Source organism: Falco naumanni, chromosome 1 (genome assembly GCF_017639655.2).
Source record: "Falco naumanni isolate bFalNau1 chromosome 1, bFalNau1.pat, whole genome shotgun sequence".
NCBI classification, from domain to species: Eukaryota; Metazoa; Chordata; class Aves; order Falconiformes; family Falconidae; genus Falco; species Falco naumanni.
Window position 1 is genome coordinate 126489397 of NC_054054.1, and position 13539 is coordinate 126502935.

At 45.2% G+C, this 13539-nt stretch overlaps 1 protein-coding gene across 2 annotated transcripts in view; it reads right to left on the reverse strand.

The window, feature by feature from the left end:
* The window catches only part of RNF213 (ring finger protein 213), a 54737-nt gene that overhangs the window by 18041 nt on the left and 23157 nt on the right, over positions 1–13539 (reverse strand). For both annotated transcript variants that reach the window (XM_040582174.1, XM_040582173.1), the window contains 14 exons: positions 11836–12029; positions 11291–11443; positions 7011–10595; positions 6425–6561; positions 6007–6102; positions 5430–5548; positions 4731–4853; positions 3928–4013; positions 2981–3128; positions 2458–2593; positions 1840–2028; positions 1237–1376; positions 679–833; positions 112–324 (listed from right to left, as the gene is read on the reverse strand). In XM_040582174.1, the coding sequence (XP_040438108.1) occupies positions 112–324; positions 679–833; positions 1237–1376; positions 1840–2028; positions 2458–2593; positions 2981–3128; positions 3928–4013; positions 4731–4853; positions 5430–5548; positions 6007–6102; positions 6425–6561; positions 7011–10595; positions 11291–11443; positions 11836–12029 (5474 nt within the window). The remainder of the gene's footprint in view (positions 1–111; positions 325–678; positions 834–1236; positions 1377–1839; positions 2029–2457; positions 2594–2980; positions 3129–3927; positions 4014–4730; positions 4854–5429; positions 5549–6006; positions 6103–6424; positions 6562–7010; positions 10596–11290; positions 11444–11835; positions 12030–13539) is intronic.

The window sequence follows — 13539 nt, forward strand, 5'->3', positions numbered from 1 at the left end:
TCCTACTTTACTGTTGCTGAAATCAAAAGGAGACTGAACGCTAGCTAATTCAGTGAAGACAGCTCTCTGCTAGGGCTGAGGACCACAAAATGCCTGGGGTAGTGACTTTACCATCTCTGAATGTGGTATTCCATATTCTTCCTGGTTATTGAGGTAGGCAACCACATTGGGATGTACAGCCAGGATCCTAGCAAAGTTCTGCAGGCGACTCCTGAACCGATTGTATCCAACGTGCACCCAAGGCACGGAAGGCACTGTCTCTTCTCTTCTGAGAGATGTTGCCTTCCATTCCTCTATGCAGGATAAGAATGCAATTCGCAGACACTGAAAGTTTAGGGAAAAAAAAAATCAAAATCAAAGTTAAAAAACCTTTTATAACTCATTTTGTACTGGTAATCCTGGAAAACTCTGAAAGAAGATAATTAGTACTTTACAAATACAGCCTTAAATGATGTGTCAATCCTCATAGGTGCTCCTATGGAACTGCTTTTCTGAGTAAGGTCTCAGCAATCTCTGCAGCCACTGTAAAATGCATTTGCTTTGTAGCTACCTTACTATGAGTCTGTCTCAGAGGGGGATTTTGGTTGAGAAAGCAACATTGATACAGAAAGGCATGTTCACTGGCATCATACTCCACTTCCGCCCAAAGGGTTTCCAGCTCTTGCTCCAGACACTGACCTGCAGCTCCTCTACGGAGGACACGCCAATGGTCAAGACAATGAAGTCTGTGATATAGCACTGGAAGAGCATCTGCCTTTCTTCCTCAGTCAGAGCAGAGATAAATTTTCCCAGTGCAGTCTTCTGGAAGATATCCACAAACTTCTCAGCTTGGTCTGGAAAATGAGAATGCAGAAAAGAGCTGAATATTAGGAGGAGGCTGGGTTTGACACAGCTTCTATCCTAAACAGACTGACACGTAATTAATCACTGATGCACACAGCAGCCTTCTCATGCAGAGGGAGTTGAAGCCAGGCCTTCTCAGCCCAGGCACCAGTATCGTATTTATGGAATCTCACCTTGTCATTAACTCTTGGCACAGAATATGCCAGAGAGACTAATAGTGAGAAGCACAAGGGAAAGCTAGTTGCACAAAGCTCTGCTGGCTCATATGAGCACAGTGGGATGGAAGGTGATGCCAGGGTCACAAGAGGGTAAAGGCATGGTAGTGACAAACCAGAGTTTATAGGGCAGGCAGATGGAGACGGTCAGTGTCATGAGCTCAAGCCAGGCTCTCACCTTCGGTGTTTTGGATGTATTGAGCTTCCAGCCACATTTCATCCAAGTACTCCTTTATCCTCCAGCTGAAGGGCATCTCATTCCCAGCATCAGCAGACACCATCATGTTGTTCTGCACCAGAATTATCTCTGGCTGAGAGCTAGGAAATTAAAAGGTCATTAATGCACTGGGCTTTTGCCTGAGAAACACTTTCAGGCAGGAGGCAGGAAGCTGCAGAAAGCAAGAAATTAGCCCTAGAAGGAGATGAGGGAAAAAGGAAGGAACTGAAGGGCTCCTTAATACAGCCCATCCTGTCAACTGTGCAGCATTAGGACTTACTTACTCAGTAAGCATTCCCTGGCAAAAGGGCTGTAATGGCAGGACACGTGGGCTCCAGGGGCTGGGTAAGAAGTGTGAGCATGCCAAGAGATAGAGAGCAAAGCCCAGGAATACTGCAGATAAGATAGAAAGAACAGACTTTTGAAGTCACCAAGAACTGTCCTGCTGCCTTTGGCACAGCACCAGGGAGCAACCAGCAAACTTCCACAAGGATCTGAAGCCAGTGCTGGACTGGTCCCAGTGCTGCCAGCCAAGCCCTCCTGCTGCTCTCTCCGGTGGCTCACCTGTTCTTACCCACACTGTAAGGGACAGTCAGAAGTTTTGTATCACTGAAGATGAACATCCACAGGTTTGTCACCCACGCAGCTGCCGGCCTGACCAACAGCTCCAGATTGCCATTTCTGTCTATGACAGCAATCAGGAGAGCCAGGAATGGAGTGATCACGTTCTGGATTCGCTTCCACAAGGTGTGCCTTTGGGGGCAGAAAGAAACCAAGAAACCCAGAGGGAAGATGAGCAACGATATCAGCAAATCAGGAGGTGGCCATCCTGAAAAACTGCTGACATTTGTATGTGGGAATGTCCTAATCCTGCCTTTAAGGGGGAAAAAATATTGCCAACAAAACCCCCTACATTTCTCTCAGTTGTGGCTTGCCAGTAGTCCCACTGTTCCACTCAAAGCGCTTGTGCATTCCTGTCCCAGTACAGCCCATTCAGCTGTAAGTCACTCTCCTTTAGGACCAAGAGAGGATAAAACTGCCTTCAGAGAGCTTCCAGCACAGACCAGAGACTGACACTGCAAACGTTCAGATTACACAAAACTGCTGTCTCTGCCACACAGTTGTCATTTGCAGATTTTTCCTGGAAGCCTGCAGGTTACAAGGTAGTGCAGCTATCCTCACCTGAAGGTCCCTGCCTCCTGGAGAGCACTGAGGTTGGAAGCCTCCCGAAGCACCCAGTTTTTTGGGTGAAGGGAATTTTCTTCTTGCTTCTTCAAAAGGTTGGAGAGACGAGCCTTTATTATCTTCAGGAAAGAGGCTAGAAAACAACAGGGAACTTACATTTTCTTTTCCACGGCTTTTGGATCCAAATCCAAATATCACACCAAGCGCAGCATTTTACAATTGTTTCAATAATTAGCCAACTAGGTGGGCTGGGGGGCGGGAACGTGGAAGGTACAGCCACCAGAGCTTGCACATCCAGAGAAAAAGCCAATCTGAACTCCAAGAAAAACCCTACAGCCATCAAAACGAGTGATAGACTGGAGCACAGACACATGCTCTCAGGAGATTGCCTGGGAGATCCACCTTGTCTGTATTACAGCAAGCACCACTGACCTTTGGGTTCCCAGTGAATAAACTTACATGTTTTGGTGGTCCCCTAGATGCTCAGGGACACTACCTGCTGCAGCCAGGGAGCACATACCTTTCAAGTCATCCTCTTTGGACAGAAGGCCAAGGAGAATATTAATTCGCTTTCTGCTTCGACTAAGATCTTCATTTTGGTCCTGTAGCATCCCCACAGCGCTTTGTACACAGGTCCTCAGAAGTACAGTAGTGTCCAGGATTTCACCCTTCCCAGAAAAGTGTGAAAATAATTTCATTACTTTTCAGTTTTACCCCCTTGCCCAACACATTCCTCTTAAAATGATTATAGTGTTCTCTAGAAAGGGTCTGTCCCTCCTGACATCCCATCTCCAAGTTTTCCTCTCATCTCAGGCTGCAAATCTAAGCTGTTCTTTTGCTATCAAGTATACAATGCAACTTTCAAACTGGCATGCGACGCAGCATTTGTATTAAGACTCTTACAGGGAAAAAATTAGCAGTTCAGGGAAAAAAAATGTGGAAATGATAAACATGCCCTCCCTGGGAGACACTTAGGCACTAGGGGGTCAAAAGCCACATGCAATCACCCTCGTACTTGTGCATCCTCCAGCTGATGCTGTCAGTGGAATGTGAGCCAGTCTTAATATGGCTGCAGCACAGCAAAGCCCACATCCAACTCCAGCACAGCTTCGAATGCACACCTCAGCCAGAAAGCACAAACAGCTGGAGTGGCAAGCTCAGAATCACAGTTCTCAGCTTCAGGGTGTAGAAAGACAACAGAAGCTCTTAAAACTGATTTTTGAAAGTTACAAGTACAAAACAACCAAAGAATTAGAGGTTTCTTAGAATGGTTTCTTTAGTAATGCTGATATTGATTAGGCAGCAGGGGGAGGACTTTGTGACTGATCATTGACATTCATGATACAAATAATATTCTTGATGCATTTCAAGGGAACTGGGATGCAAAAAGGCACGTTGCACCTATGGATGACAGAGCAGAGTGCCATATGGACAGCTGAGAAGCAAACACATGTATTCTCCACCGACCTCACAGTGATCTGCTTCTGGCACTGGTGTTTCAGCCTCCATCTCGTTTGGCTCCTGTTCTTCACCATTCACAGGCAGAGCTGCAACTGAGGTGTAGAATTTTTATCAGAACGGTGCAGAAGGGTACTGCTTCTGTCAGACAAGATTTTATTTAGCAACTGCATCCCAGAGCAGCAGAACATCTGTCAGATTCATCATCACCTGCATGAATAGCTGAGATCCACCTCTCTGAACACAGCTACGGCTGCTAGGGCTGTCAAGCTTCACGCAGCAAGAAATGGAAGAACTACAACACTTAGAGCTAATTCTAAGCTCTACCAGAATTTCTTAAGGCAGCATGGAAAAAGCAAGAAGCATAACAAAAAACTAAGGGGAAAGAAAAAGCCTTTTCTAACCTTCCTACAGGTTTAAGTGAACAGATCTACATTCACATAAGTGAGAGATTCTCTGGGGCGACTCCTTGTCAGTAGTCCCTGCCATGCAGCACCTGCTGCCTCCAGGGCTGAGACAGAGCATTCAGGGTGCTGAGCAGTGCTAATACCACATTTTTGCCAAAAAAAAAAGGGAAAACTAGCAATTTAACTTATTCAATAACCCAAAGTTGCAGTAACTAACTAACTACAAATACAAGTTGGTAGCTTTGTGGTGATCCCCACAAAAAACACCAGATGCTGAGCAGGGAAAACCATTACCTATGTTGTACTAGGCATAAGTTCCATTAGCACCAAGTCTGGGACCATATCCCCCCTTTTCCCCACTGGCATATCAACACCACTGGCTGGCACAGCCAGCAGGCAGCTCACCTTTGGTTTTACCTGAATCTTCACAGAACATCTGGCTGATGGTGAGGTTCTGCAGGGCAGTCATATCAGAGATCATGTCCTTGGATCGACGGAGATCGTCTATATGCACCGACTGCCACAGTCCTAAAAACAGAGGGCAGAAAAAAACCCAACAAAGCTTCACACCTGCACCATGCTCTTTTAGAAGAGCTTCCCAAGAATTATCTCCCAGGACCTGTGGGCTAGCAGTTCACATTCAGAGTTCGCTTACTCTCACTTCCTGATGCAGAAAGGGAAAGTGGCAATTTCTTTGAACATGCTAACGCACACTACCCTGACTGGCAGGATGTACATGCTACTGGGCCTCTGAGGCTCTTGGAACCCAACACACACAGCAGGAACCTTGCTGCTGAAAGCAGAACATGTAAGCATGTACTCAGGAGTCTCCTGGAGAACAACAGGACAATGCAGTTAGCATCGTGTGTGTTTGCTGCTCTCCAGCTGACTAGAAAAAGGATTCACCTGTCAGCGGGCAAGGCAAGGTGCTCTCACAGAAAAGACTAGGGCTGCAAGGTACAGACTGCCCAGGGGCCATCTCTGTGGGTAAGGGAAGCAGCTCTGACAGCCCACTGGTTCCAGATTTTAAGCATTAAAAAGGTAGTTGAACAAGAGAAATATTGCCTGAAGCCAGTTCAAGAGTAAGGAGATGGCCAGACCCACCTCCATGGAATCCCACATAGGATGTTCCTCCTTCCACCCGGGAAAGCTTCATAATAAAGTAAACAAAGACAGAGACTTCTCCCAGGTCCACCTTGTTGATTTCATTGACAACAGCATATCTACGACAAAAAGGAAATGCTGCTGACAGATCAAAGACGGACAAAAGTTCATGGCCACACGTTTTTCCTCTGTAAGAGAGGGCACATTTTCTGTGCCTGTACAGACACAAGCAACTCGCTCAGCCCTTCCTCCCAGCTGGCTGTGCCAAGCCTGCCACCACTAGCTATGCTTTGAATGACATCCTTGATCCTCAACTCTTCATGACTTCTGCAGCCAACAGCAAGATTTCACACTTCAAAGGGGATTGTCTGGTAATTTGACCCATCTTAGTTTACTTTGACTTGGGTTATAAACTATTGGAAATAGAATAGTGCTTCTAGATTCATTCCACTACAGAATAAATAGAGGATTACACATTCCTGACTCTAAAGCCCCCAAAACAGCACCAATAATCAAACAGTGGTGAGGAGTCACCAAACAGAACAGCTAGCTGGGAACCACTTCGCATTTGACTTACCTGGCTGAGGCGACGAGCTGGGCATTTTGAGAGCCATCTTCAAAGTCTGTCTGAATAATAAGGACTTTATTTCCTGAGGTGGCATCAAGAAAGTCTCTGAAGAGTGAAAGGAGGTTTAAAAGAAATCATTAAGTATAAAAACAAAAAATTAAAGACTGTAGAAGTAGTCAACTCCTAGCTTTGGCTGCGGCAGGCAGAAGGAGAGATTAAAACACCCGTCCTATACGGATGATATAACTTCAAAAACCCATCCCAGTATCATGGGGCTAATACAGTTTGCACCGAGCCAGTCCACTGCTCAGTACAGCATGGCCTCTTGCCTCGCTTTTCCGTATGCGTTACTCCCAATGTTCTGCCCACACATCTTCCACCCAGATGACAGCCTATGCAGAGCAGGAGAATGCAGGACCAAACTCACCGGATGCCCTTCAGGAATGAGTACTCTGTGTCAAACTGCTGCAGGAACAGGATCTGAGGCCTCTGCGCTTTACCCTGCACTTCTCTCTCCAGGCAAGCAGCGTCGGCACTGGTGAGAAGCCTTGAGAAGGTGGTAACCTGGGAGCGCAAGATGCAGGTTTGTTCTTTGCTCAGGAATGCAGTAGGAAGGCAGCAGAGACCTTATCACCTATGCTCCCAGACACTGCTAACTGGCTGCAGAGCTGGACTGCACCCCAAAACACACATTTAATTGCCCCGCCAGTAAGCAAAGGGTCAAATAAGACAGAGCCACTTTCAAAGTAGAGATGCATCAGCTGCTCAAACTCACGTAAAACCCCCAGTTGCCAGGAAGAATCAAATACTGTTCCACAGACAGCAGAGGTACTAGATTTCTCAGGATACAACAACACACCTCCTGAAATACTCACCTCTGCGTATCTGGGCACTAAGCAGCAAGGTAGTTATCAGGTTTACTCAGGTGTAGCCATAACAGAGCCCCACTAGTGTAAACTGGAAAACTCGGTGCGGGTTGGGAGGGTTTTGAAAGGACTCTGCAAGACACTCACCTCTGTAAAGACTGTTTGGTGCCCAGAGCCAGCATGGACATGAGCTCGGAGGAAGTCTGCAAAAGATGTGTGCTGCTGCTGCTTGAAGTAGATATTGGCCAGAGAATCTGCCATAAACAAACCCACTGAGTTGCAGAAGCGGATCACAGAGTCTGGGGTAGCACAGTTCAGCAGGGCCAGCTGGGCTTCCTTCTTCACGCAGGACACGAGCTTACTAGGAGGACATACCGGCTTCAGCCTCTCCGTTGTCTGCAGGACCACTGAGGCACAGGTATTGGAGTGGTAGCCCACAAACACATCAGAAGGGCTATATCTGTGCTTGCTTATGAAGTGCTCTTCTGTATTGGCTGCAGTGAACTCGTGCACCCACTTCTCCAGCTCTTTCACAGCTTCTCTTTGCCCCTTGTCCAGGACGGTACTGATATCCAGGTAGTGCTTTTCCAGCCTGTTGATCAGTGGGATGGGAAAGTGCTTATACACCACATCTTTCTCCTCAATGACTATCAAACGGAACTTTGGGTGTACTCGGCACTTCACCCGATGGGTGCCCAGCCCCAAATCAACATACTTCTGGCCAGCAAGGTACACGTAGTATTGGTTGAGGGCATCATAGAGGCTTTCATAAAGGTTTTGCAAGTTGAGGAGGACAACCATTTGGCCAGTTTCCATGCAGACCTTTACACGGTTGATGTTCCTGCATATCTGGGTATACTCTTGGTCCTTGGGGAAACTGGAGCCAAAGATAATTTCTGGTTGTTGTCGAGCAGTAAAAAAAGCTTGTTGAAGGATCTGCAGTGCTGCATAATTCTCAGTCAAAACAAGCAGGTACCTACAATCACCATCTTGGCCGCTGCTGTAAACATTCTGTCGTATCAGCTCTATTCTACTGATATCATGAGCACGTATTTCTCCTTTTTCCGGTAACTGTGAGGTGAATATTTCCAAGGCATTGACATCATCTTTGCCACCAAAGTTACGAAGAACAACTTCAGCTATCTCTTGAGGTGTTGGCTCACTTTTGGAGTTCTTAGCTAAGGCAAAAAACATCTTTATGAGGCTGTAGTAATCACGCAGACCAAAGAACTCCCTGTCTTGGGCCCTGCAAATATTTTCATAGGCATCTGCGAAGTGGCAAAAATACTGTTCGACCCGCAAAGCCCCTCGTGCTGAGCAACAAATCCCCTTTGCACTTTCTATAAGCTCTTCTTTGCTGGGGTCACCACGTGAGACAAAGATTCCTCGATTCATCTTAGCAGGGTCCAAAGCCCAGTTGGAAATCCCAATGAAGCCAACCTTTTTGTGAGGAAGAGGGATATCATCTATGCAGCCATCTTCCAAAAGTGGATGCAAAGCCTTTAAGGGCATTTTGGGAGAGTCCTCTGCCAGCCCAATCTCATCCAAAACCACCACCGAGACATACTCTTCCAAGTTCTTCCCTTCCTGGAATCGAGCACAGTGCTTGAAAGTGCCTATGATTCCCTCTGGAGTGGAGAGGGGGCTGCACTGAAAAGACACCAGATGGATCTGCTTCAGGTCCTTGAACAAATCTGAATGAGCTGCTTGGCCCTGCATAGCGTCAGCCACAATGGTTTTTGCAAGGGATTTGGAGCTCCCAGGCTTCCCAACAAGAAAAAGGGGGATTTTCAATTCAATGCAGATGACCATCATAAAGACATTTTCCTTCAAGGCCAAGTTTCTTGCTATGGTATCTCGGAGGTGCACACCATTCAGGAATAAGTCCTGCATCAGGGAGATTTCTTCCAAAATCTTTTTCTGTGTATCATAAGGTTTTGGAAGGACCTGGCTGATAGTACTCCTATACACCTCCTTGTTCTCCAAGGATGCATGATAACAGACCCCAACTGCCAGCACTAAGGACCAGATAACATTGTTCCTCTCAACGGTGTTCTTTGGAGATCTCTTCTCAGCAAGGAACTTCTCCAGTTCTGTCAGCAGTAGTTTACTGCGCTTGTGAAACCACTTGAAAACTTCCATGCAGCGTTCCACATCCCGCAGGCTGACAAAGCTGCATTCATCATCCCTCTGCCTCATGTATTGCTGGGAAGCAAAGAGCACTTCTGTCATTACCTCTGCTTCAGACTGCTTAATTGGGATGTGTTCACTAACTCTCTGTACAATCTGCTGTATATACATTTTTTCAGTTAAATTGTTCAGCTGCCCAAAATCCCAAACTAATGGGATGATGCTGGGTGGGAGTGCATGGACCCGGTACACAAGCTGTCGCAGTGGAATAGACCCAAGCTTATCCTTCGTCTCATCTGCTTTGACACGGTATCCCAATCCGGCTGATTCCAGGCGCTGAATCACCTTTGGTGTGTGCTTACGGTAAGGGTTGCAGGCTGCTATGATCCGCAAGCCAGAGCAAGAGACCAAAGGCTTCCCCTTTACTGTGTGGTCACACAGGACTTCCTTGATGCTGCTTACAGCCTCTGTTGTGTTGGCTTCATCGAAAAAGAGGACTGTGTCCAACCCATGCTGCTGCTTATTAGTTTTAGCAAGGGCTTCTGCTTTTTTGATGCTGGCATAAATCATCTCTGCAGTAGTACCTCCATGAACTTTTACAAGCTTCATGTTCTCTACCTCTAGGTAGCTTCTGCGCAACTTGCACAGAAACTTTATAAGTCTGGTTTTCCCACAGCCTGTTTCTCCCATGATGACAACTGGGATGTTGCACCTGAATCGCATCTCAATAGCCAAGATTTTTAGCATATTGTCTGTTGTGAGTTCGTATGTCTCATCAGGGTCTATCACCCAGGGGATTCCCAAAACCATGCAAAGCTTCTCTAGCTTCTCATGACGAGGCAAATGATCAAATGCAATATTGAAGGGAACTCTTTGGAGTAACAAGCCATTGTACAACTGTGAAGTCATGACATTTCTCTTGATAATGTTGCCATTCAAAGGATTAATGGCATCGACACCACCTCTCCCATTAGGCTTCAAGTGGAAACCAATGAATGTCATGGACACACGATCTTCGTTGAAAAACAAATATGGATGAGGCTCAGTCTCCCACTTTTTCCGAATGCGGAAAGGAAGAAGATCTTCTTCTGCAACGTTCTCCAGGCTGCAGAACTGCCTTCCTGAACTTTGATCGGAAATGCTTAGGGAAGGTGTTGCAAAATCCCTTGCCATTAAAATCAGGAAAGTAACGACAAAGTTTTTGAAGCCTCGCAAAGTGTCCTGGACAAAGTCAGGGTTGCAAAAGACAGAAGCTTCACAGTCTCTCAACTGAACATTGAGAAACCACGCAAAGTTTCGGAGTTCTGACCAGGAGGGATCTGTGACCCCACAGTGCAGGAGGAACTGCTGCAGGCATTCTGCTGGGCTCCCTTCCACAGAGCATGCTTTGTAACAGAATGTGTCCAGATCGTAACCCTGATCAAATCTTTTCAGATACTGGAAAGGTCTCTGGAAAGCCTCACTGCAAAATTCCTCCTCATCCATCCTTGGGTCTGAAACATCCCCAGACCCAAGTGTCTCCATTTCTAGCACTTCCTTGGGAGATTTGCATGTTACTTTAGGGAACACATCAAAGAAATTATATTTCTGGCTCACTGACATCTGGAGAAGAGGAAAAGAAAATAATGTTATCGCAAAGCTGTAGCCGTAATCTTCTTCAGTTTGTTTAATCTGTTCTTAACAGTATTCTTGCCTAGAATCACAGACCTAACCGATTAACAGCGGCTAGCCTACGCAACCATGACATCTTTTCCTCTGTGCATCACTTCTGCTTAAAGTGCATCACAACAATTAATATTTCATCCTACAGTCTCCTTCCTGTAACATTATAGTCCCTTGTTACCTCCAGACCTTTCTCAGTGCTACCTCAAAGAAAAAGAAATTAAAACCAGAAGCTGTTATTATTTATCCCTGTAACTTCTACACTCTAGTCTTATAGCTGCATATAAATACTCTAGTACTTTCAAACATGCAAAGTAACATAAGGAAGATTAGATTTTTGCATTTGTTTCCTACACACATTACAACGGAGACAGCAAGGCTTGGACCAACAGACCTTCAGAAATTACCAACCCAAGAAAACCACAACAGGTGTCATTTACTCTCTGGTTTTAAAAGCACTTTGTACAACACCATGGGCACCACCTCATAAAGGAGATGCACAATACACCCCAATACAAACAAGGAATTCTTGTGCTATGTTTACGGTTAGTCTCTACAACTCATGTGCAGCTATACACAAACATGTGCAAAATGACTGAGAAATTCAGAGCAATCAAGTAATGCTGTGTACATACACGTCTTGCTGCTTTCTTTGGCACTGGTGATGCCTCAAGGATTTCAATGATATACAAATGGCACTTCTGTCGTAGCCACATATTTCCATTATTATCTGTCAGATACTGCAAAACCAGCAGCTTGAATAGAAACTCTGGAATTCCACTTTGTACCTAGCAAGAAAAGGCACAAAGGTATTTCTTCTTTATTTATTCAACATAACTTTGCAGAATCATAGAACAGTTGAGGGTGGAATGGATCTCTGGCAATCACCTTGCACAACCCCCCGGCTCAAAGCAGGCTCAGCTAGAGCAGGTTGCCCTAGACCATGTCTAGCCAGGTTTTTAGTATCTCCAAGGCTGGAGACTCTACAGCTTCTCTGGGCAACCTGTTCCAGAGTTCAACCACCTTGATGCTGAAGAGTTCTTTATGTTCTTACACAACAATTAGAAAACATGTCCTAGTGACACGGCTTACTAAGAAACAAAAGTTTTAAAGAAACAACTTCTGCAAGGATCCACAAAGAGCTGCCAGGACAAGGCAGCTGTGGGAGGGATGTACTTACTGAAGAGGTGATATCAAAATGGAATATCATAGGCTTTGTCTTGTGTTTTATTTTCAGAAAAGGCAGAAGAGATTTTAGCACTTCATCTTCATCCACTTCTGGTTCAATTAATCTGATGGTTTTCAGAAGTTTTTCACAGTTAGGGTACTCCTCTTGCAGTCTCTCATGTAGCCTCTTCACATACAGAGATTTCCCTGTTACCATAAAAAACACCACAAGAATTAAAGCCATCAGTATTGAATACATTATATTAAGGTCATAATAGAAACAAAGGACTCAAATGTTTAAGTACCCTATCCTCTGAAATCTCTGAACCTTCCTAAAAACATTCCAGAAGAAGAAAGCCTAGATCTGGTTAGAGCGGCTGCAGCTTAGAATCAAAGCCATTGCTGCTGTTGGCTGCTGAAGGCTGTCATTATCCACATAGCTTGTTTTGGTTGGACTACCTAAGGCAGGCTTTACTTTTTATTAGGACTTGAAACTATTTTATTACGTGGTTGTTTCTAAAGTAAAAATGGGGGCAGGTGCTGTCAAATAGACAAGCACCCTCAAGTTTCCTATCTTATCCTGTAGAAACTAGTTTTGCCAGCATTTGGGCAATGGCAATGACTTTGGTTTGTTGTTTACACTTGGCTGTAGTCTGCATCTGCTGTTCCTCAGATTAATGTGGGGAATGGGAAGACTGTTCCACATCCACTGGCTACATCCCATCACGCTAAGCTGCATGTAGTGCAGAAGCTGGCTGTGGTAGGTCCATTCCACAAATACCTCCCAGTTATGGATGTCTGGGTAAAGCTGTCTCTCGCAACCTTTTAGACTGTTCAACCCCATCCTCGGTGGTACGAAAGATTTGTAGCACGACACAAAAGATAAGTTTATATAGCCTTCCTGACTGAAGCTAAGGCAGCAGCTATTCACAGATAACACCCAAGAGCTGCTTTGGATTTCTGAAGTTTGACAAAGGATGCAATTTGTTACCAAAACTGGTTTAGATTTTCTCATTGATCCCTGGAAAACATCATAGCACTTTTCCTTTTGAACCTGACCTTTTTCATTGGGGCGGTACTCTATCAAAGCCCAGGAATGGCTGGTAAGGAAAAGCAAGATCTGACATTACTCCTGTATGCATGCACTAGAAATAATTCAGACTCAAAAGTTTACAGAAGAAACACACACAGCCCTGGACAGCCAAAGCACTTACTGGACCACCAACCTCTAACAGCAGGCAACAGCCAAGGAACAGGGTAAGAACACACCTGACACAGCAACTCTTTCCCAGTATTTTTTCAGTGATTTGCAGCTCAGGAGCTCTGATGTCAGACATTGCATCTTTGTGTTTAAATAGCCCTTGATGGATGCTTCTCTCATGACTATATCTAATCACTTTTTAAGCCTATGTAAAGCTTTGGGTTCCACAATTAAAACTAAGCACTGTTTGAAGAACCACCTTCTGTTTGCTTTTCAGCCTGCCAAGTAGTTTTACTTAATGCCCTCTAGCTTTCTGCATTAAGAGACAGACAACAATCATTTCCTATGCAAAACAGACAGGCAGGCTTTACAACCCTTGTCCCATCTCGCATACATTTTCCTGTAGACATCTTTTAACCTCAGGAGGTCAGATTCATGATACCTGGTGTTTGCTATCTAGTTTATGTTAATTATGTAAGTCTGTTGAAGAAGACAGGTGTCAGATTAGCAAAATGA